The following is a 25,320-nucleotide window of genomic DNA, read 5'->3' as shown; positions in this document are numbered from 1 at the left end:
TTTTGCGCTTCGCGCAAATCTTGCCCCCCCCCCTACATTTATTTCTGTATACGCCCTTGCCTGTTCCTAAACAACTAGTTAGTTTACTGTAATTTTTTTTCTACATTTTAAGTCGTCGTTATTTAACGTTTAAAAAAAATAATTCTGAAAATGTATCCTTCCCCATAGTAGGAGTTTTGAACGTCGAATTTGCGCTCAAACTCAGAATTTACGAGATCTTTAAAAAGTTTAATATGTCTCAAATGAATCCGAAAGAAGTTTTCCACAACACTGCATACTCAGTTCAACTATCTTACATAGCCGGTCACTCCCTTTAAAGATTATTTTGGGTTTCTGCATTGAGTGTTTTAATGCAAAAGATGCGAAATACTCAAGTGAATTTGCGCATTTTGCCCAAAAGTTAATTTCTGTTGGAAATTTTAGGCATTAGGGATTATAACAGGAAAAATGATCAGCTGAAAACAAAACATTTGATTTTGGAAAAAAATATGTGAAAATCTGCGAAATTAATCCAAATAGAACCCCCTTTACCTAAACTATAGTAAAATTAATCCTTTCCTGGATTTTTGCCCAAATCAAATGAGGGCGAGATTCCAGCTGCTTGTGCTTTCCGGAGTCTGGACCCCTCAACCTAAGCTGAGGTTCACAAATCTTGTTTTTATGATTTTTGTTTTCCTAAACATCTTTCCTGTCATATAATCTCTAATGCTTAGAATTTTCAACGGAAGTTAACTTTCGCGCAAATTCACTTGAGTATTCCGCATCTTTTGCACGGTATGCCGCGCAAAATGCAGAAAGTTGCGCATAATTTTGTTTACATTAGATCGTGCAAGAATGCGGAATTTAAAGAGGAACAAAAAACGTGCTTGCAAAATGAGCAATGGTTTTCCCTTTCCACTGGAAACCTACTGTCTGATTCTTTTTTTCAAATTCATATGATCCGTTATAGACAAAGATATATGTAGCAAATATAGAAAATAGGATTCAATGACATCAGCTGTTACAAAACAAAAAAAACCGGCCATAAAGGACACAAATGCGTAAAAATATTTAAATATTTAGGACTTGGTTCCATCGAGTATCGAACACGTAAGGGGGTGGCGAATATAGAAGAGTGTGCAAGACGCTGTTTGCTGGGAACAAAGTGTGATATGTTTACATTCTTTGCCTGGAATCAGTGTATTTACTATCCTCATCTCAAACTCAAACATTTACCACTCTATCAGGTTGGTAAATCGAGTCCTTCATCCTGAATATAAAGTTATCTGGTTTGCTAAAATTTCCGACCAAGAGCATCGTAGATATCGGGTTCATCAATTTATTGGCTGTATAAAACTGAAGTCACTATTAGTGAGTATTAGTGTAGCAAATAACTACTCCATAACAATTTACTCGAGACGTATCTATCCAGGTCTACTCGTTACCATGGTCAACCAGGACTAACTCTTAGGTTCTGAATGCCACAAAGGCAATACCTCAACCAGGCTAAACTATCCAGTTCTAAAGGACACACAGTCTCAAATCTCAACCAGGCTTAACTCCCTAGTTATGAAAGCCACACAGGCTATTGAAATTGCTACACAGGCAATTTCTCAACCAGGCTTAACTTCCTGGTTCTGAAGGACACACAGTCCAAATCTCAACTGGTAAAATTCAACAAGGACCCAAGCTATCTTTCAAGCTATATTCGATCAGATTGCCAATTATCAAGGCAAGATCTCTACTCCTATAATTCAACGAGGACCAAGCTATCTTTCAAGCTATATTGGATTCAATTGCCAATTAACAAGGCAAGATCTCCACTCCTATAATTCATCGAGGACCCAAGCTATCTTATAAGCTATATTCGAGTCAATGCTAAATCAACTGGCAAAGATCTCTGCTTGTAATGTTTAAAGAGAACACAGACTACTTCTAATACTGTAATCAGAGCAGAGTCTCAATCAACTAATTTTATTAAAATAGCTTAGGTTACAAAGTTAAAAGGTATTGATGTAAATTAATTCCTACAATGTTATCTATGTCACATGATTAATACCATCGTATTACATATTTTACAAGATTAGAGAAAATGTATATCACGCAGTATAAACTATCTATGTACATGTTATAATAACGTAATTCAATTATGTTAATGATTCAACTAATCATATTAACCCTATAAAGGCTGGGGGGTCTGAATCTATGTATAGCCGGGGGGGGGGGGATTGTTTTGCGTTCCCCCTAGAAAAAGGCCTTAGAGAATAGGTATAGGCAAGGGTGTAATGCAAGGAAAGTTAATTGCGGTCGTGTATACTCTGCGTACATATTGAAACCAGTTCTCTTTGGGCGGAATTTGCAAACAAGCGTAGATGCATCAGTGTTCATTTAGTATCCGAGGAGGTTAAAAGCATTAAATTTGATCATTTTGATAATTCACATAATAGTTTCCTATGACTAGAATATGTCATTGATTTTTTAATGTAAAAGATGGATCCAATGTCAGGCTGTAACATCCGTCTTGTGTTTACATTACTGCCCAAAGACAGTACACTGCAGTTCAAAAGATGCGTACACTTCTGAAATAACTTTCCATACATTACATCCTTGGGTATTGGGTTTAAATGCATGTGCATAGCCAAATTTGCCAAGGCCAGATCATTGAAAAAAATTAGACCGATAACTTCAATAGTTTGGGTGCTAGGAAGGGTTGAAAAAAAACGCCAAAAAAGGTTCAGAAAAATGAAAAAAATAATTTTTTTGTTTTATTAACAAATATGAAAGTGTGACACATGTTTCTATGTCCATTTTTCAAGGGCCTTTCAGAAATATAGTTTTTAGATATGTAGCTTTAGTCACAAAAAAGTTATGGGCTATTTTAGATTTTTTGTCCAAAGAGCGAACTGTTTTCCACGCTGTACCCAACCCTACGCATTAAAAAAAATTTACAAAAAATCATTTAAATTACTATTCATTAAAATTCACGAAAATACAGCCTCTTCATTGGCCAGCAGTGCTCCAATCCTCAGAACCTCTGCTGTAGGTTTCTTTTGCTTCTGTAGCCTCCCCCGTCCAAGGTAATCCTGTTGATGAGAGCTGCAATAGAGGGAGTGAGACCAAACATCAGGGTTGCTATGGCGCAGGACACAAGTATGGCGAGGTACTCGAGTGCGAGATTGATCAATATGAACTCCTTAATTAAGCTGAACTCCCTGGAGACAAAACCTAGTGGGTTGAGACTGTTCAACATTTCTGAGCGATGGGTCTGTACACGGATTATGGTCCATATTGAAGACATTACCTAGCATGCTAGATGAACTCAGAGTACATTCCTCCGTAAGGCACAAGGAATTTAAGATTTTTTGGTGAGAGGATTTTATATAGCTAGAAAAACTATTATAATCTTCCCATGATTGGATCACGTGCACAGCAGGGGTGTATAAGGTGGTAATCTGATCTTTTACAATCTTGGAAACTTTCTTGTGAATAGGAGTAGGGGCAACTCAGGGGGGGGAGGTCGTGGAGGGTTAAATCCTGACAGGAGGTGGTAAAAAAACTTATGCTTCACACCATTATCTATTTTATTCTTTTAACTGCCCTTGAAACTTAAATAATTTTCATTAAAGTTATTCAAGATTTCAATTTTCAAATGGTCTATTGTTTTGGTAGTTCTGGAACATTTGCATTTTGTGGTTTCGGTTTTTTAGCACATTAGTAAAGTTTATTTGTAGTCAAAGCTAAAAAGTGGAAACCCCTTTTTCATGATAGAGAGCTGAGTTGTTCAAAATATTGACTGAATTTGAAAATAGAAAATGTTTTCTATTGAATTCTGGCTCTCATATAAACTCATATAAACTCTCAAGTATAACTCATTTTTGTTTACAGGTAACATATCCTGCTGTGAGTTATAACACATATGTGTTGGAATGTGATGACAGTGCGGCGACTATTGATACCTCTGGACGCTGGGAGGATCCTGGTGTGAAAGGTTGGGAAGAAACTTCCAGCTGTTCTGCTCCTGAAAACTACAATGGATCAACTCACAACAGATATTTTCATAATTTTCTACCAGGTAATATTCGCAAATTCAAGTCTTTCTGATACTCTGTTACTTGTGGAACATAACAGAAACAGGTAATTGTTCTTTTGCTTAACTTGTCATGAACANCCTTAATATTTTAGAAAGACATTTAATTGGTGTCGCGTGCATGATATTTGAGAAGCCATAGCTGGGAACTTTAGAATGGGATTCCATTAATCCCAACTGCTTAATCCGAATATCCGATGTGGACACTTTTGATTTCTTGCTTAATCCACTCTTTTTTGGATATAGTACAGAAAAATAAAAAACAGGTTTTTTTAAAATTAAGAGTCCTTCCCGTTTCTGTATATTAATCTTAAATGTTGCTCAAAATTTTAAATTTACCGGCTTCTGATGCGCAAATCTGATTGGTTGAATTTTTTACAATTTTCAGGATACAATTCAAGATTAACTTAGTCTCGAGATTAAGAAAAAGAGAGGATTAAACATTAATCTCGATCTACCATTCCAAAGTTCCCAGCTCAGACCTCTTATTAGAGCAGTATTTTAGTAGATTACTTATTTCTTCAGAGCTGAAAACTTTAGAATGGATAAACTTTAATCCTGACTTCTTGATCCGAAAATCCACTATGGAAACTTTTCACTCTTTTTCTCTCTCCTTGGATATCCGTTGATTGTTTTCTCCAATGAGAATATTTCTGTTCTCTCATTGGTTGCCCGCTTTTCTCTGATAGGCTGCTACAGTTTCTCAGATGATTAAATATTAATTTGAATTTTATCGTTTTTCATACACTTTTAAGATAATCTTGCAAGATTATGTTAATCTGGAGATTAAGAAAAAGAGTGGATTAAGCCTTAATCCCGATATCCACCATTCAAAAGTTCCCAGCTCAGAGCTGAAAACTTTAGAATGAGAAATCCCTAATCCTGATTACTTAATCTGAATATCCAATGGGCAAACTTTTGATTTTCTTCTTAAACCGTTCTTTCTTGGTTTTTAGAATTAGACAGTTCCTCTTGTTTTTGTATATTAATCTTAAATGGCGCACAAAATTTCGAGCTATTTGGCAAAAATTCTAAAGAAAATCTTAGTACTTGCATATTTTGTTATTTCACCCTATTTCGCTTTTTCAAGTTATTTCGTTAAATTTTGAGAAACAATCCCAGGAAATGATGAATAAATTCAAAAGCAAACCAAGTTAGAGGCCGGGCCCGTCAACTATACTCCAGCTCAGTGCTCACACATGCTGGTCGAATGAGCCCAAATTCTCAGGACACCCCGAACTAACCAGAGTGAACAGAATTCGGTTTCTTCTATTTGAAATCAAACTTGTTTTGCTCTATAATTCAATAACTTTTTACCTTACGGATTTGTTTTTTATACTTTTTCGTTCAAAATGTATAAAAAGTGTTTAAGAAAAAAGGCTAAAAATGATGTTTAAGGGGTCAAATTGTGATCGAAAGTCACAGCTTTTTGGAATATTGACAGTACCGTACCGACTATTATACCGTTTACCGGCAATCAATCTCAAGTAGTATCTGAGTTACTCACAAATTAATTAATCATAATCACATTCACTAATCATCCGTCCGGTCTGAACTTGGAGACGAGCAGGGTAAATGGGAGTTTTTTACTGAAACTAATTTCTTAATTTCGTTTTCATGCACAATACTGCTGTACAAAAATTTCAATTTTTCGTATTGATGGACATTGCTAAATTACATGCAAAAATGACATGTGTTCATGCAAATATCACGAAAAAAGTTTGAATAAATTTATTTATTTTGAATTAATACGTAATTTTGTGCAAAACTGGTTTCATATAGATACGAAAATGATGCGGAATTTCGTGCAAAAAAGTCAATTTCGTGCAAAACCACGCAACTGTTGCGCAAGAGAATTGACTGTTTCGTGGAAACCATACTCTGATTGGTTGAATTTTTTACACTTTTTAGGATAAAATTTTAGGTTAGTCTCGATATTAAGAAAAAGAGAGAATCAAGCATTAATCTCGATATCCAGTATCCACCATTTTAAAGTTGTCAGCTCAGGAGAACTTAAATGTGCTAGTTTAAAAATTGTTTTATTTCAAATTATTATACAGTGACATAATATCTTTATTTAGCCTGCCCTAAAGGATGGATAGATTACAATAATGAAAAATGCCTACTCCATAGTGATTCAGATAAAAAAAAATTTGATGAAGCACATTGGAAATGTATTATTACTGAGGCTAGGCTTATATCTAAATTGGACACCGACCTTCTAGAGTTTGGAAATAAACAAGATTGGAAAGATTATTGGACTTCTGGAAGAAGGCATCGAGATGGTTTTAATCCTCACAGATTTTACTGGGACTATGGATGGTATGGATGGGACCTTGGAGATACTTCAAAATGGAATATAGATGCTTATAGTACACCAGATAAACCACAAAATTGTCTTTGTGTGCATGATTCAAATAAAATGAAAGATGAAGATTGCGATGATGTTGGTGAGAATAAAAAAACTTTGTTTTATAATCTGCTAACACTTAAATTTACTCTTAAAAAGCTTGTTAATTGTACTTGTTGTCATTGATCTTAAAAATGTTAGAGGTACTGTTTAGATTATAAAATTTTTTTATTGGACATTTCAAAATTAACAGAAAAAGAGGAGGAAAATTCCACTACTTTCTTTATCTTTCGTGAGATAAAGTGAAAATATAAAGAAAATATTGAAATTTTCAAATATGCTTTCTTAATTTCTAAAATAATTTTTCAGAAAAGTACGTATGCGAGAAAGAAAGAAGTAAGTTTTGGTTTATTAGAAGAACTGTAAGCATAATTTCAAGTTACCCTGCTTTAAAAAAAATACCATGCTTAATTTACAACAATCACTTCAGAAATTATATGTGTTTGTAAACTTATCTAAATTAGCTTTGTAAGTCTTTATTTTGGGACTTTTTGGAGGTGTAAACTATCAGATATAATTGAGACTTCAACTTTTGCTCGCCGTTGAATAAGGAGTGAGTCCTTCTTCTGTGCTCTGAGCCTCCCTGTGCTGCTCGAGCTCGTCTATCCGCTTCTCTTTACGCGCTCAGTCAGATTTGAAGGGCCAGTACCTGACTATTTAGATTGAACTCATCTATCTAAATAGCTGTACTAAGAGAATATAATATGGTTTACCCATATTCAGAGCTTGTTTTAACTGCAAATGTTATGTTATGTGTCATGTTTAGACTGTACACAGCGCATATCGGAATTTGCAGTTGAACACTAGCTGGTTTCGATAAGCTTACACACACATATCTCTGTAATCGACTAAAAACTAAAGTTTTAGGGGTACCATTGTAAATCAGAGATTTTTCTCCTTGCATGGAGGATTAAAATTACCTTAAAAGCTAAATAATAATAAGAGTGGTAAATATAAATATATTTTAACTCCTTAGATCTAAAAGGCCTCGGGGGACAAGTGGACGGATATAGTATAGAGAGGATAGTCTACTGTCCTCATGAAAATATTATATATGATTTGAAATATGATCTTACTCTTGATGCTATTGTTTCTCATCTTCCCGTGGAATATATAAAGGAGTTTAACCCAAATACCTTCTTAAAAGCATGGATAAGGTAAAATTATTAAAATCGATTTCTTCTGACATTAACTGAGACAGTTGAATTTAACAACTACTAACGGGACTGTGGATGTACTTTCAAGTGATCAACTTTTTTGGTGTAAAGCTGCATGTCATCCGTTTCACAAACATATACTACACCACTAGCTTCAATTTTAATTCGCGTGTTGGTCTTTAATTGAACAATATTTAAATTTACAAAATTACACTAACACTTTTATTAAAAAATCATCACAATTGTGATCGAAACTCAAGGTTGCTGGGACAAAGACAAACTGTTAAATTGAGTGACTGATATAGGCTGACTGACTGACTCATCCTTAATCTACAGAGACTTTGATTGCATGTTGTAATATTATGTTTTATCTTAAGAATTCATTTAAAGAAAATATAAATTTGATCTAATAAAACTTTGATCGATTCAGCTGACGAAAATAATAGAAGTTTTCAATTCCCTTACAATGAGTAAGCATATTTTGAAATCTCATGATCTGAAATAACCATTTTCTTGACGTTCATAATCCTGGTTGTTCTTGATCTCTATACTTGGGGTAGACAATTTCCAGGGCGTTGTTCCAGGATTTACTAGAATAATCATAGATTATACATTTTATTCTCGACAGAAGGTTTTATACTAGGCATTACAAACTTATATGATGAATAATGAAAAAACTTTCATAAGTTTTGATGTATTAAGAAAAAAACCTTTAATTGTGTAACAAAAAATTATGTTGCACGGATATATCAAAATTACGTTGTATGCTGTCGGTCACACTGCACTGTCAATCAACTGAAATGCAGCTTTCTTAAAATTTAGAAAATTCCATGATGTAAAGAAATAAATTATGTTCAAACCAAACGAACTATAATTAACATAATCATTGCTACCCACAAAGATGAGACTTCAGAGACGACTCTGTAAGGAATTTATCCCGTCAATTTCATTATATTCATAATTCCCTGCCACTTCAGGTCCATATAATTCCATTTCTAATCTTAAATGCAGACCGGGATATGAAATAAATTTAGAGGCATGAAAATACACTTTCTGTGTCATTGTAAAAAACAAGTTTTTTGTGTACGTGAACTACACTTCAGAAATAGGTTACTGCAGTGGGGGTGTTAAAAGATGTAATTAAAAGTAATCAATATAAGAGATAAAGTATAATATAAAGAAAAATAAACACTCCTAGGCACGGTGGACTAATCCAGTGGGGTCTGTCAAATAGGCCTAGGATTAGGCCGGGTACTGTAAAAAGTCTGAATGTGCCATGGGAGTTGTCTTAGTTAGCCCTCCGACGGGACTATGCCAAGAAAATTGGCCCCTGTCTTATGTAAGTCTGGTTAGGGCGACGTACTGTACAGAATATGGTCATAGGATTGGGTCAGTACACGCTGTTATCTGGCAGGCCAGTACAAACTGGGCAGGTCCTGTTCGAATTCAAATTTACTACGGCCCAGAGTGTAGGATAACAACATGGTTAATGTCTGCCCCTAATATCTATCAATCAACATATAGGATCCTATTTGATGGAGTTATATGGACCCCTGCTAAACGTGGTTCTTCTTTGACAAATAATTCAAAATATATAGTCATTTAAAGAATAAAGTTAAGACAGAAAACTCAATTCAAACTTGGGGTCGTCACATTTTATAGAGTTTTGTGTATCTTTACAGTCTCATCCTTTGTGGGTAAACCTGTATTTTATTTCAGATCAATGCCTGGAGATCCAAAAAAATCGGGAGAGTTTAAAGTTTCTATCGAAGTTGGAAACTCTATTGATGAGATTACGCTTCCTATGACAGAAAAATCAGAAAGCATCCCAATTATAATTCCCATTGCAAATATCACCGAGTTACCAAAATTTATTTCCATCAAAGCAGAGACAACTGAAGGGGGGTTAATATCATTTTCTCCGATAGAAATTAAAGTTGACCAGCCAATATACCTGGGCTGCATCAGGGTTGCTTCCAGCAGCAGTGATCTTGAGATAACAGATTCACATTTCAAATGTTTAATCCACTGCAAATCCAAGGAGAAACGGTTTGCCCTGTACTCTACTGGCAATTGTGCTTGTAAAAATGATATTGAAATAGACCCGCTATTTGGATTAGAATCAACCCAAGCTAAAGATGTTGAATGTCAATCTGAGTCCTCTGGCGATGTGTTCTCTGTTTATGTTGCTGGTAAACATTTATGAATAAAAAGTTGAAATATCTTTCTCAACCGTGGGTTCTTAAAGGGACTGTAAAGGAAAAATGAAAGGGGTATAGAATAAAACCTGAGAATTTCAGGTTTTGAACAATACCTATAAGACATCTATCTGATGTTCCTGTCTCGTGAAATTGATACAAAACTGTGTCAAAATTATACCAAAACGGGCATATGCCAGATTTTGTATAAAAGTTGTAGTATTAAATGGATATATTCAACAAATATGCAACCTGGAACGCAACGCCTATACCCATGAGCAACCTGGAAATCTCAGGTTTGCTCCTGCTATAATTTTTTTTTTTATCTTCCATTTTTAATAGATATAATTGATAATATTGTTACATTTATTCTGTATAGTCTGTATTATGTTACCAGAACTTCAGCCAATGGCAGAGCAGTATACTGGTCACATGATTTCCGTCTGTACCACATGACAACGATACTGCACTGTCATTGGCCAAAGTTATTGTGACGTAATACGGACTATACGGAATATATGTAATAATATTATCAATTATGCCTATTAAATATGCAAATGCAAAATAAGAAATTATATTATGAGCAAACCTGAGATTCTCAGGCTCCTGTGGAATAAAATCGTTTTCAGATTGGGTGCGTAATTGTTGAATATAATCTGTTTAATGCTACAAATTTTATACAAAATCTGACATATACCTTTTTGGTATAATTTTGAAACAGTTTTATGTCAATTTCTCGAGACAAGAACATCAGATAGATTTCTTATAGGTATCGTTCAAAATCTAAGATTCTCAGCTTTCATCCTATACCCCCTTTCATTTTTCCTTTACAGTTCCTTTAAAGGGACTGTAAGTGTAATTTCAAGAGACCCTCTTGACAAAGAGAGAAATGCCAGATTTACAAAAGTACTCTTTAAACCTTAATTTGATTAAAACTTTGGAATAAACCGCTGTTTTTCAGACTCTAAAGGTAAAGTATTTATTTATCTATTGGTTCTTAAAGGGACTGTAAATGGAAAAAGCAAGGGGGTATAGGATAAAACCTGAGAAATTCAGATTTTGAACGATACCCATAAGACATCTATATTATGTTCCTGTCTCGAGAAATTGACATAACATTGTGTCAAAATTAAACCAAAAAGGCATATGTCAAACCGAAAACGACTATATCTTAGAGCAACCTGAAAATCTTAGGTTTGCTCCTGTTATAATTATTTAATTTTTATTTTGCAATTTTTATAGATATAATTGGTAATATTATTACATATAATACGTCACTAGTACTTCAGCCATTGGCAGTGCAGTATACTGGTCACGTGATTTCCGTCTATATCAAATGACAACGATACTGCACTGTAATTGGCTGAAGTTATTGTGACATAATACGGATTATACGGAATATATGTAATAATATTATCAATTATACCTATTAAAAAATGCAAAATGAAAACCTTAGATTCTCAGGCTCCTGTGGGATATAATCGTTTTCAGATTGGTTGAATATTTGCTGAATATGGTCTGTTTAATGTTACAACTTTTATACAAATCTGACATTTGACCGTTTTAGTATAATTTTGACACAGTTTTATGTCAATTTCTCGAGACAGAAACATAAGATAGATGTCTTATAGGTATCGTTCAAAACCTGAGATTCTCAGGTTTTATCTTAAACCCCCTTTCATTTTTCCTTAACAGTCCCTTTAAGCAAGAAATGGGCAATTCACTTTCACAGAGAAACCGCAAATGAAAATAAACAGTTTAAATAAAAAACATGGATATTTTATTCATACTTGATGAGGCAAAGATTTTAAGGGTACCGTTGTGAATCGGGCATTGCCATCTATACATAGAGAGTCACTTGCAATTACAATTACAAGCTACAGTACCTGTAAAAAAGAATGAAAATCACTGAAAACAACCAACCTTAACAATCCCATTTTTCTCCAGAATGTGAGAAGGGCTTCCTACGACTAGGGTCTAGATGCTATACTAGTGTTGGAAAAGGGCAAGCTGGATTACTAGAAGAACGATGCAACAAAATAGGTTCACATCTGTGGGCCCCCAGAGCAATTGCAGATGTCGAGACTGTTCAGAGCGCCTTTCCGTAAGTTTAACATTTCAAAAGTCGTAATTAATTCAGAACCTTTTACAATAATTAATCTTTTAGGTTATTTTAGATCTGAGCAAATATATATAAAACATATTAAAAAAAAACATATTCTTGTTAAGCCTAATTTAATATATATAAAATGTTACATATTACCAAAATGTTTGTGAATATATGATGAATACTTTTTCTGAAACTTTAAACCCTTTCAGTGTAAAATTGATAAATCTAAAATAGCAATTCATTAAAAGTTCTTAAATTATTTTAACCCCATAAACTGAACTGTCTTAATTTTTTTTAAATAATAATGTTATTCAGTTTTCTCAAATGCTTTAGATCAAGTGCAGATACATACCATCTCGGGGTGAGGAAAAAGAGCAGAATAGATGGAATTACATTTAACGATCTGACAATGGAGCCTGGCTTTTATCCGTTATATTGTAAGTAATTTATAACTCTAAATGATTGAACAAACTGTGACAAAGGCAGTTATTGACAGCATTTTCCCAAACTGTATTTTCACCTGCCAAAACCGGAATTCTACATTAATATTTCTGATTTAAAGAGCCAGTTTAACTTCCTTGGTGGATGATGTATTTCTTTTAAGGAAGTTCATGGCGCTAACCTTTGCTAATTGAAGATAGCGCATCGGAAAATCTAGGCAAATGCTACGCATTTTGTCGGTGAGCCAAAGATAGTGATAAATGTCGTCTTCTCTAATAATTCAGTACATTTTTATGCTGTTGACGTTTCATAGTGTCTTTTGTAATGGATTTCAGAGTTATTTAAAAACAAAACAAGGAAACAACTTTAGTTTTTCCATCTTGAAAAATAAAATTTGAATTTGTCCATAGTCTATAAATGTGACTAGTGGATTTTACTCAACAATTTTTCTGAAGTCCAGGACAAAACGTCACTGGAAATAAAGTCCCGAGTTTTAAATTCCAAGGACTTTTCCCTAAAATAATATGGGGGCTGCCAATAAAGTCTCAGGAAATAAGAGCACAAGAAATAAAGTCCTAAAGAAAAATAGTCCTAAGTCTTGTGAAAATATGATCAAGTCTGTGACGTTTTTATAAAAAGGACTTTTAAACGTATCCAGCGGTGTTTTATATTAATTGCCCTTTTTTTGCATGCATTTTCTACGCTACTTTCGAGAAAGTCCGGTTTTGGCGGGTGGAAATACAGTGTATAATTTGCTAACATGTAAGATTTTAATTATCTTGAACTTAACGTGAAACCTTAATAAAAAAAACATTATTCCTAGTTTCCTCTGGAGAACATGATGGGTTTAAGTTGGATCCAGATCCTATACCTGACAACAGTTATTTTGGTTCAGGCAAAGGTCAAGCGTTTAATTAATTATTCTCGCTTTTTTAAGGATTTTTTGTTTTTGTGTTTTTAATTAAAATGAGTCAAATAAAAAACTAATATTATTGAAAGATTTGGGACAATTTTCATTTTCTTATTCTTGGTTGTATGCGGATAAAATTTTACACATTTTAAAACAAGATACTTTAACTAGAATCTCCCTAAAAAGGCTAATTCATTTGGTGTACCATGTACTGTTTTGCCTCATAGTCTGTATTGTATGTGTCCATTACAGCTTACTCTAGCTGCTTGAAAGTCGGTCAGGTTCCATGAAAATTAACCGGAGTTTACAGTGTTTTGTAAAACCTCATGAACAGTACATTTTACCCATTCTCGTCGAATAACTAAATGTAAAATCTGCAGATATTCTTACAATTGATGCCACTGGTAAAGTAAGTGTAGCTGGAGACGATCAGGATGGATTTGGAGTCTGCCAGAAGGATTTAGGTCAGATTAAGTTAAACATTTATTTCAATCGTCTTCGTATATATCAAGACAATAAAGACGACTTTCGATTTCAATTTCGATTACTACCAAGTTTTTAAACAGAATGGAACACATAGTCAATGAAAAGAGCTTCTCTTTGGTTGAAAAAAACTTGTTAGATATCAAACTTATAGAAAAGTATTTTTGTTCTAAATAATTATATATGATGAGTTTTTTCGATGAAAGCAAATAATTTTCTAGAATTTTTCGCTTTAATCAGATACGATAATTTTGAAAGTTTATTTTTTTTAAAATAGAGAAAAATTGATCAAAAAACATGTTTTCTTTCAGTTCAACCCCTAGGACTTCTTCGGCTGATTGATGAAGTTAAGGTGAAGTATAAGATACATGATGAGGGAGTTGAGTTTCTAGAAATTGATTCTTCCATTCTACCTGATTCTCCTGGAATACCTCTCAGAGTTCAGTTAACTAAGTAAGTTCATTTCATTCACTTCAATGCTTTTGCTGATTATTTTATCAAATAACAGAACAAAACTCCGATAAATCAGCTTTTACTATTTGAGAATGTATTATGAATGAAAAGAATGAAAGCAGCTTCTAATACAGTTTAGATAGCTAGAATATACGGTTTGGATAGCTAGAATATACAGTTCAGATAGCTTATGCCTGATTGAGAATAGAAATATGCTCAAAGCTGAGATTTTAAAGCTTAAATTTGAGTAGAACTTAGCTTATTCGGAGACTCGAGCTTCGGTAAAACCTAAGTTAGGATTCGACCATACGAGACTGCTCTCGGAAAGCTTTCATAGCAAACCGATCAGCTGTGACTGTGAAAAGGTTCCTGTTTACAGGATTAAATTTCAAAAAATCGTTGACACTATAAATAATTTGTATTAGGCTTTTCAAATATCAACTCTGTTTAGAATGGTTTTAACCCTATTCCTGCTGGGGGGGGGGGGGGCAATTTTGGTCTGAGGCTGTTGAAATTTTCTGACTTTTCTTACATACCCAAAGCCCTCCCTTTAGGCCTAAAACCGGGCTTTAATACTAACTGCCTGAGTCCTCAGGCACACTGTCTGAATGACTGCTTTTGCCTGTAACAAACTAAGTCTTTGTTTTGACCCACTTTCACTTATCAGATTTTGATAAAATTTAGCTTTTTGGAAAGCCTATGACATAAGGAAACGGATTGCAAAAGTTTTGCAAAAAAAAATTGCAAATTTTTTGCAAAACACCTGTTAAAGGAAATTTGCACATTTTTAGTTTTTCTTGATTAAAAATCAGGTTATTTAAAATTTTGCAAAAATTTTTGCATATTTAAAATGGCATGGTCAAGGGCTTTTCAAAAATGTATAATTTGTCATTTTTTGGACAAATTTTTTTTGCAAACATTTTTACTATATTACTGGATTTTGCGATAAAAAATTCAATTTTCGCAAATTTGCAAATTTTTTGCAGATTCTAAAAGTAGAGCACAAGAGCTTTCTAATGATGTATCATTTGTCATATTTGGACATAAAACATGGGATTTAGAGGGGGGGGGGGTCAGCGTATCCTGGTTTTCAAGTACCCTAGCAGGGATAGGGTTAAGATAAAGTGAACAATTTTAAATTTACATCAACACTTCGCAGATTTTTAAAAGTTCAAATTATTGCCCATTCCCGTCCCATACTATAATATAAAGTTTCAGGGCTCTCTCTGTATTTATAAAATTTGTAGATGCTCTTTCATTCACAGATTTTCAAATTAATGTTTTTGATAAATTTTCATGCAATAAAAAGAATTTAATATTCAAAATTCAAAGAAAAGGCAATAAAAGATTTTATTAGTTTGTAATTCGTATTTAATTAGATTTATATTGTAGATTAAATAATTGCATTCATAAAATGTTAAACCAAATATTATGATAGGGATTGTTCACGTATTTCAAAATACTTCCCTTTTTTGAAATACAGGGTGTCCCAAAAAACATGGGAATTCAGTGCAACGAATTCGATATCGTCTTTGTTATTAATTAGCATTGTAATACCTAATTTCAAAAGCCATAATATTATTATGTCTGCTAGAGTTTATTTTATGAATTAGATAATTTGAGATATTATACACAACTAGATAATTTGAGATATTATACACAACTAGATAATTTGAGATATTATATACAACTAGATAATTTGAGATATTATATATAATTTGAGATATTATATACAAAATAATCAGAATATTTTAGCAAAAATTTCCATTCATTTATCGTCTAATGAAAGTGAAAGACCCACGCATCGCATGATGTAAATGTATTAACAAACAGATGTGCATATGTAACAATACACAGGACAAAATCATTAAAATCTGTCCATAAAACAGATACAGGTTTAGCCGCAAAGTATGAGACTTTATTGACGACTGTAAGGAATTTATACTGCCTCTTTCCTTATATTCATGATTCCCTTCAACCTTAGGATAGTCATATCTTAAAGGATTTAATCGTCTTTACAGTCTCATCCTTTGAGGAGGGTACCCTTTATAAATATGTACTTCTTGTAAATCAGGAATCAAAACTCATCAAATGGAAATGGAATATGTTATATCAAATATTTAGAACGGCCAATTTGATCTCATTTCGTTGGTCTAATAGCGGAAAGTATTATTGAGTACTCTGAATCTCGAAAACATATTTGAGCGTTGAACTTAGTTTTGATCCTTGAAAATTAGGTTATTAGGTAATTGTAACTTCAATGACATAAAAATTAAAAAAGATCCATTCTTTTTTCGGGACGGTTGGATTGTTCTTGATAGTTCTTGTTGAAAAACCATTGTTCTTCAAGAACGACACCCAGCCCTAAAACTTAAGTTACAATTTATTTTTAATTTAAGTTTTGTAAAATTCTATCGCTTAAAATTCTGATTTCTACAGTTTAAAAAAATATTCTAAAGAAATAAAAATCCAAACAAAATCAACAAAAATACATTAAAATATGAGTGTACTACAATGACAAAAATATGAAAATTAGCCCAAAAATACTTTGACTGCGTTCTTTATGAATGTTCTAAGAATTTCCTGAATCTAGAGGTTCCTCGGAATCCTGGTTTGAGGTTGAGTTTGTGAAGAAGGTAATGGTGGATTCCATATTGATAACAATTAGTAAGGGGACCTGGATTAAAGAGCTAACTGTGATTATACCTGGAGAAGATGTGACTATACCAAATATAAAACTGTTCTACTCTGCACTCACCGAACCATTTCACAGGATTATTAGATTTCCTCAGCCTTATGTATTTGACAGGTCAGACAATCAAAACCTTTTCAGAATTAAGATTTTAGATTATTTGAAAATGTACAGTATAGCTCATTAGATTTCTAATATTTGAAAATGTACAGTATAGCTCATTAGATTTCTAATATTTGAAAATGTACAGTATTGCTCATTAGATTTCTAATATTTGAAAATGTACAGTATAGCTCATTAGATTTCTAATATTTGAAAATGTACAGTATAGCTCATTAGATTTCTAATATTTGAAAATATACAGTATGCTCATTAGATTTCTAATATTTGAAAATGTACAGTAGCTCATTAGATTTCTAATGTTTGAAAATGTACAGTAGCTCATTAGATTTCTAATATTATTAAAGAACTTTTCTGCATTCTTAAAGTTTTTGTACTTGGAAATAATTTTTATTTGTTTGATCAGAATCAAGATTGAAATCGTGAATTCGGCTCGTATTTTTGAAATGAAAATAGACTTTCTGGGCCAATTCATATCAAAGATGATACCTGATGGTTTCCTGGACCACGGACCATATGAGATATCAGGTATTTGAAATTTTACGCGCCAATTAATGAGAGAACTCTCATTGGTTGGAATCTTGTAGGGATATAAAAAAGAGAGAAAAAGTGAGGATTAAGAAGGAAATTAGAAGTGTCCAAGTTGGATATTCAGATTAATTGATCGGGATTATGGGAAGGGTTTCAAATTCTAAAGTTCTCAGCTCAGATCCAATATATTGGGGTCCTTTCTAAATTATGGTTCATATATTGTATAATTATGGTTATATTTCTGGTAGGGTAATTTAGGTAATGTTTCTAGAATAGGGTTTATATATTATGTATATAGGTTGTAAACACCTACTCCATAGCAAGTTCTCAAAACGTATCTATCTAGGGACATCTGTCCGCTATCAAACTCAACCAGGACTGAATCCCAGGCTCTAAATGCCACACAGGGACACAACCACAAGTGTAGCTAACAAAATCCTACCACCAATACAGTATTCAACCAGGACTGAACCCAGGCTCTGAATGTGACAAAGGGACACAAGCCTAGCTATCAAACATGGTATATATAACGATCCTAAATGATAGGGATGATCCAATGTTCTAAATGTCACACAGGGACACAATCTGCAAGGCTACAATCCTATGACTAATCAACGCCACTACATGGAGCTCGATCTTATTAGCTATAGGAGCCAATACAGACACTAGCAATCAATTGATCAATGTCCCAAACAGGATAAAATCCACGCGGCTACAATCTTGTGACTAATCAAAGCCACTTCACAGGGCGGGATCTTGTTAGCTATCGATCTCAATACAGGCACTAGCAATCAATTGATCAGTGTTAACTAGGACACGATCCACACGGCTAAAATCCAGTGACCAATCAACACCAACAAGCACTTAATAGATCTATACCAATACTCAAGGTATGATCTCCACTTTTATGTGTCAACAAGAACCAAATTACTTCTAATACCAAAATCAAAGCAGAGTCTTAATCAACTAATTTTATTTAATTTCTTATGTCACAAAGTTAATAGGAATGAACTTAGTTACAATTCCTACGATGTTATCGTTATCACATGATTAAGACCATTGTATCACATATTTATCGCACAGATAAAGTTTAATATACATATTTTTAGGATTAGAGAGAATAGATATATAACGCAGTTAAGCTATCTTCGCACATTTTGTATAGCTTAATTTGAGTATGTCGCATAATTTAAGCTAATTTCAATTGAAAGGTAGTTTCAATGAATAATGTCATTATGTCTAAGTTTACAACATTAAATCACTAATATGTACAACATACTGCAGTTTTACAGAATATCATGTTTCCACGATTTTTGCTACATATATATAATTTCTAGAAAATGGTTCATAAATTGTATTAAGTACGATTTCTAGAATTTTCATTGAACTGGTATACAATCTCTGAAAAAGTGTTCATTTGTTGTATTTTGTTACAATTTCTAGAAAATGAGTCATGCATTGGATTAAGAAAAATTTCTAGAATATTTAGTGTACTGGTGCTATTGCTGGAAAATGGTTTATATATTGTATTAGGTACTATTTCTATGATGGTATGAATATGGTTTATATACTGTATTAGGTGCAATTTTACCGTTTTTAAATTATAGTTCGTAAATTATATTTAATTATTTTATAGATCCATAAATGTTTTTTCTGCATTTTTTTCAAATTATTCCAATTCGAATATATTTGAATAATTGTATAAACTACATATTTTTAGAACTAGTCGTGAATAAACCGGGGGAAATGGTTGAAACTCTAGATTACAGTATTTGCCCTCAGGGTGGAGTGAGGTTTCAGTGCAATGGTAAAACTTTTATTTCTCATATCTTACTAATCTAAAATCTATATAACAATAAATATCGACATTTCTTTCCGACAAAATTTTTCATCAATATACTTTAACTGGGGGATGGGTTTCCAATAGCAATAGCATCGCGCGCAACAATGCCCAATGGTTGCTTCCATTTGCGCATTTGTTTTGCGCGCAATATTGATTCGCAAGATCCACTGCACAAAAAATTACAATTACCAACATGAATTTTGCGCTATTGCTTTATTGCGATATTGCGTTATTGCGCATGGGACTGTTAAATATACTTGTGAAGAGCTTATGGCCTCATCCTTTCCGCTCCCTGCCCCCTATCTACATTCTACAGGTAATTTCTTAGAAGCGCTACAATAGGTTCAATCCAGCTAGGTAGAGAGTCATTTACATTTACACGATCCCATGTTAGGATTTCGTAAAGGCAAAACTAACATCGGTAAATAAGTTGACTATGAAAATTAATTCAGATAGTTTATAGCAAATCGACACATATAGAAGAGATTTTATATTTATTTTTTATTAGATAGTGAAATAATTCCATTTATTAAAGTAATCGAGTTTTTGCAACAAACTCAGATTTTCTAATTCCTATATCTTCGCAACCCGATGATGTAAACCTTTGATATTTTGAACTAATAACTGTAGTTTGAATTAGCAAGGATCTACAACAATTACAATGAGAAAATCATCAATCAAAACATATCACTATTATAAAACATATTATGTTTAACCTATAACTTCCATCATTAACGTGATAAGAAAAAAAGAAAATAAACTTCGTATATAAAATATTTTGCAAATAATGTGACTACAAGTTTACTTAGGCATGAATTTTTTTTTAAGAAAGAGTGTCCTAAACTGAAATTATCCAAACTTTGTTTTTTTTATACATATTCATTTAGATAAGGATCCGTCACTGTACTCTTCCTATCTTGTTTCATTTCATTTCCCTTTCATTCTACTTTATTTTATATTTCTCTCCATACTTTCCCTTTCATTCTACTTTAATTTATATTTCTCTTGATACTTTCCCTTTCATTCTACTTTAATTTATATTTCTCTTGATACTTTCCCTTTCATTCTACTTTATTTTATATTTCTCTCCATACTTTCCCTTTCATTCTTCTTTAATTTATATTTCTCTTGATACTTTCCCTTTCATTCTACTTTATTTTACATTTCTCTCCATACTTTCTAATTCTGTCAATACAATTACAAGTTTGTATTTCCTTCTCTTTTACACATATATAGAGGTTTAAAGGATTATTTTCTTATAGTAGCAAGGAAGTACATTAGAAGGATTTATGTTATTTCATCAATATTTCATGTAAGTTTTATTTAAAAAGAAATTCTTAGTTGCGACGATGGTAATACCAGTTTCAATACATTTGTAGTCAATTAGTTTAAAATCTCAACGACTCAGGATCTTATACATTTCATAGTCAAATTTTACAGTAGAGCAAAATTTATAGTCAAAACCATGGTAAATGCCCTACTCCATAGGGGTTTCTCAAACCCGTATCAATCCAGAGATGAGATTTTAAAGCCGAGTAAAACCCGGTCTTTCCGTCTGCTTAGACCCAAATAAAGCTCAACTCAAGACCCGGGCTTTTGGATGGCCTTGAGTTTAGTAAGAACCAACCATCTTGGGTTTTTCTCTCTTTAATGCTCAAGTCTTCAGCAGCTGATGATCGTAAATTTCGTAAAAAATTTTATATTTGTACATGTAAAATCTTGGGAATCATTTGTGGTGTCAAATTTTATTAATTATATAAAATTAACATACTATGAAATAATGTCACAGATGATCTGACAGCATTCTGTCTGCTACAGAGAGATAGCTTGCAAAACAGACTCTCATTGGTCGAATTAGAACCAATCCTGACTTGGGTTCTATCTAAGCCTGAGTTTGGGTTTTACTTGGGTTTAGGCTTTAAAAATCTCATCTCAGGTATAACTCAATATTCTCAAACCAGTATCAAAACAGGTATTGCTCAATGTTCTCAAACCCATATTAATCCAGGTATAACTCAATATAGTCTTACAAGATATTTATTACAAAACTGTTGAAACTGTCAAAATGTCTAGGGGATTCCTGTGTACTAGAGCTCTCCAATGATGAGACTCAAATCGGTATAATCACTTTCTCCATTAGAACGGAATCTGGAAAATATTTCCACTCCATTATTGCAACAGATACTATTACAACAACAGAGTTTAAAGAGGAAACAACTGCTATTGACCAAGAGATATTTGTGCATTGCTTAAATGATGAAACTAATTTACAGGTATTAATTTATTATTAAATCATGTTAGCTCTACTTTTTATATATCCAACGACTTTTTAAAGTTTAAAAAAGCAATGTACCTATATAATGTACAACAAATTTTGTAAATAAAAAAATAATATTATTTTCTAAGTGGCTTGAATCGTTCATCGCACAATATTTTATCTAGTTGAAAACTTGACATGGAAGAACTTAGCTTAATTGACAATTCTGATTCTTTGTTATCTCATAAGTAAAAATCTAAATAGATCTGAATAGCTATTATTTAAGGTGTATGTCAATAACAAGCTTAAACCCATTGACATCAAGTTTGATAAAAGTATAACACTTGTGAGATTGAAAGGACCTATTAGTCCTGGAAAATTTGAAAAAAGCCTGAGGAATCCAGGTGCCCTTTCACCACCAGCAACTGCCAATAAACTTGGATGTGATACATCAGGTAAAGTGCTACCCAAAACATTGTGGAATATAAAGACAACATTAAAGCATTTTTACCCTCACTTGAGTCTAAAAGTCGTCTTCCTACTCCAGAGTTTTATTGGGCCCACTATAGATTTTCTTTTCTTCTTACATTATCATAATCATCACAACTAAACTTATTATTTTTATTAGGAAACATGTGTTCAAGAGTTTTGAGTGATCCAGGAAAAATGATCCAAGTTTATGAAGCAGTGCCATCTAAAAAGGTATACATATATACAGGGTTTTCCACTGAACTTGATAGTAGCAAGAAGACTTTGAAGGTTGTCTTTGATCTTTAAAATATCTGTTTTATTTTTTTTCAGCTGGAGCCTAAAAACCCCATGAAATCAATAGATTTCACAGGTCCAGGGGGGCTAAGCCTCCATAGCCCCCCCCTGAATACGCCTCTGAATGGGTTTCCATAAATCAAGGCCTGATCACACTAAACTACTAGGCTGGATACTGTAAAAAGTCTGGCCGGGTCATTGAAGTTGAAACTGGGCTGACAGGATAAAGTCAGGCTGGTAAATGCCATGCGTCATTGAGCTAAGCTGGTACAAGCATAGAGAATAGAATATATATTAGAGGGGAATTGACTAGAAAAAAGTGTAAAACGGCCATTTTGTTGTACTGTTTCCATACTGCAGGTAAATTTATGCCATATAACCTTTTGGGCCCTGGAATATCATTTTATAGAAAATCTAAAATTAATATTAAAAGAAAACCAAATTATGAAATAGGCTGGTTTATAATTGACCAATGATCATTTCACATAGACTCTATGCGCATTTCATTTTACAAACGATGATTTTTCGTTATAAATATAAATCAAATGATGTTTTTTATTCACCTAGTTAATTGCAAAGTTTATCTAACAGCTGTAAAAAATTTGAAATTGAAATGGATAGTCAGGGGAACATACTGTATGAATGTACTTGACTGTATATAATTTGTGAAATTTACATGATTTGTACACTTTGAACTCCCTGAAAGGGACTGAAAAAATGCATACCGAGAGATTCTCTAAATTCCCCTCTAATATATATTCTATTCTCTATGGGTACAAGGAGTCAGTCTGGTTCGAATTCCAATTGACCCTAGTGCCCGTGTGATCTGTTCAGTCAGCAACCAAACAATCACACCAAGAGACTATTAGAGAAGCCACATTTAGTTTAATTTAATAATTTCTACAATTTTAATATTTTTAGGTTGAATATATGGAATTTCAAATTGATTGGAGATGTCATAGATCCCCTAACTTTCATTCTCTCTGTAATATTATACAGTGGAAATGGTAAAAATTTAATATAGATGGCTTAACAAAAATCTATATTTTATGCTGCAACATTACTTTTAAAGTTTGCTTTAATTACATTTTGGTAAATTTTGATTCTAACCAAAAATATAAGCATTAAATAACAGTAAAGTTATCCATAAGTTTTCTTTAATGCCTATATAGTAAACATTAATTTTATCTAAAAAGAGAGTTTAAAATAAAATAGCTTTACTGAATAGTTTATCATATGACAAAAGAATAAAGAATACCAAAATTCTCTTTTTTAAAGTATATTATTACTCAATCAATATCTTGGATGGTATTGTAAACATCATTCACATTTTTTCATTTTGTTTGTTCATCACTAGGTTAATCATTTTGTTAGGTTTTTTAAATTGTTAAAAAATTTATAGTGTTTGTTCTTCTCATTAATTTTTCATCTATTTTGTTTGTTTTCTCACTGAACAATTGTTAAGGAAAATTGTTTTTTTAGTAAAAATTATTTTAAATCTTCAATTTTTTTTGTTTTTTCCTTTGTTAAAAAAAAGTTTTCATTTCTCTGAATTATACCATATTTCACAAAATATTTTGTTTGTTTCCAGAAAGGATGCCCATATCTAATCTATCCACAGTTCATGTGTTTATTTTCAGGAATAAAGATATGGTGCATGGTAGTGATGATGGATTGATTTGTCCAGAAGAAGAGGGAATTATTAAACTAGGATTTCAGTGTCTTAGACTTAAAATTGATCCATTATCCTTCTCTGCTGCTCAGCAAATCTGTTTGGATTCATCTGGATTCATTAATCCTCCTCAAGGACTTATTCAAGCTGAAATATTAAGGAAAGCTCTTAATTAAGGGACTGGATGTGTAGTTGCAAGTAACTCTCCATGCAAACATAGCAATAATCGATTCACATTGATATCTAATTCATACTTATTCAAACAAAGCATTTTGGGGTATTATATGATGTTCTTTATTTATATAATCAAAAAACTGTTTAGATTGTATGCTGAGAAATATGGATTACGCTCCTTTTGGTTGGGAGTAACTAAAGTAGATGGAACTTGGATGAGGACTACTTGGGAACCTGAGAATCTTGATTATTTTAGTATAAATGATGCAGATTCGGTTGGAGACTGTATAATTGTAGACTCTGATAATGAATTCAAGCCTAAAATTGTTGACTGCGAAGAAAAACATGGGGTATGCCTTGATATGTAAACATTGCATGTAAAATCTTCTAATTTCCTAATTTAGTATTTCTGCAATGCTTCTCCAAACTGTCCAACTGGATTTGTATGGGTTCCTACGCTAGGGCGTACTTGTCTTCATGTTGGAGGTATTGTTGGCGAAAAAAGTGAAATTGGAGACTTCCATTCAGGTAAACAGCAGCTACAAAGAGTTAATGGAATTGGCTGTCAAAAGCTACAAGCATTTAGGGCTGGGCACATTCAGACTTTTTTCAAGCTTTTTTCAAGGATTAGTTTAAATCATTCCAAAACAAAACTTTTATGGTAGCTTTTTGTTCTTTCACTAAAAACTGAATGTTCCATTTGTTAATGGTATTCTGTTCATTCTGTTTTGTCATTTGTTGACAGACTCTTACAATAATTTTCAAAAACTTGCTGTTTGTTAACAAAACGTTTCCCAGCCTTAACATGCATGCATTTCGTCAAGAAACAATTCTAATTATTTTCATATTTCTATAGGTTTGAGTGTTTGTGCAAAATTTGGTTTGAGTTTGTATACACCATCTACATCTACCGAATTAGAAGACTTCTTAAAATGGGATGAACTTACTAAATCTGTAAATGGAAAGAATTTCACTGTCATGACTGGTAAATCAATAAATCACATGAACTTTTTTAAATAAAAACTAATTTGTTTATCA

General features: G+C 32.8%; 1 protein-coding gene across 1 annotated transcript in view; it reads left to right on the top strand.

Moving 5' to 3' along the window:
• Positions 1–1,039: 1,039 nt before the first annotated feature.
• The window catches only part of LOC111711554 (uncharacterized), a 41,579-nt gene continuing 17,298 nt past the window's right edge, over positions 1,040–25,320 (top strand). The window contains exons 1-22 of the mRNA XM_023485938.1: positions 1,040–1,226; positions 3,865–4,051; positions 6,148–6,516; positions 6,786–6,812; positions 7,453–7,633; positions 9,353–9,825; positions 11,779–11,935; positions 12,275–12,378; positions 13,206–13,283; positions 13,673–13,756; positions 14,087–14,228; positions 16,822–17,037; positions 17,447–17,568; positions 19,292–19,378; positions 21,488–21,687; positions 21,958–22,126; positions 22,300–22,373; positions 23,358–23,443; positions 24,077–24,268; positions 24,431–24,632; positions 24,687–24,810; positions 25,139–25,267. Coding sequence (XP_023341706.1) covers positions 1,152–1,226; positions 3,865–4,051; positions 6,148–6,516; positions 6,786–6,812; positions 7,453–7,633; positions 9,353–9,825; positions 11,779–11,935; positions 12,275–12,378; positions 13,206–13,283; positions 13,673–13,756; positions 14,087–14,228; positions 16,822–17,037; positions 17,447–17,568; positions 19,292–19,378; positions 21,488–21,687; positions 21,958–22,126; positions 22,300–22,373; positions 23,358–23,443; positions 24,077–24,268; positions 24,431–24,632; positions 24,687–24,810; positions 25,139–25,267 — 3,478 coding nt within the window. The 5' untranslated portion in view covers positions 1,040–1,151. The remainder of the gene's footprint in view (positions 1,227–3,864; positions 4,052–6,147; positions 6,517–6,785; positions 6,813–7,452; positions 7,634–9,352; positions 9,826–11,778; positions 11,936–12,274; positions 12,379–13,205; positions 13,284–13,672; positions 13,757–14,086; positions 14,229–16,821; positions 17,038–17,446; positions 17,569–19,291; positions 19,379–21,487; positions 21,688–21,957; positions 22,127–22,299; positions 22,374–23,357; positions 23,444–24,076; positions 24,269–24,430; positions 24,633–24,686; positions 24,811–25,138; positions 25,268–25,320) is intronic.

The sequence above is a fragment of the Eurytemora carolleeae genome, unplaced genomic scaffold, assembly GCF_000591075.1.
Source record: "Eurytemora carolleeae unplaced genomic scaffold, Eaff_2.0 scaffold1180, whole genome shotgun sequence".
NCBI lineage: Eukaryota > Metazoa > Arthropoda > Copepoda > Calanoida > Temoridae > Eurytemora > Eurytemora carolleeae.
This window is presented reverse-complemented; position numbering and strand designations above follow the sequence as displayed.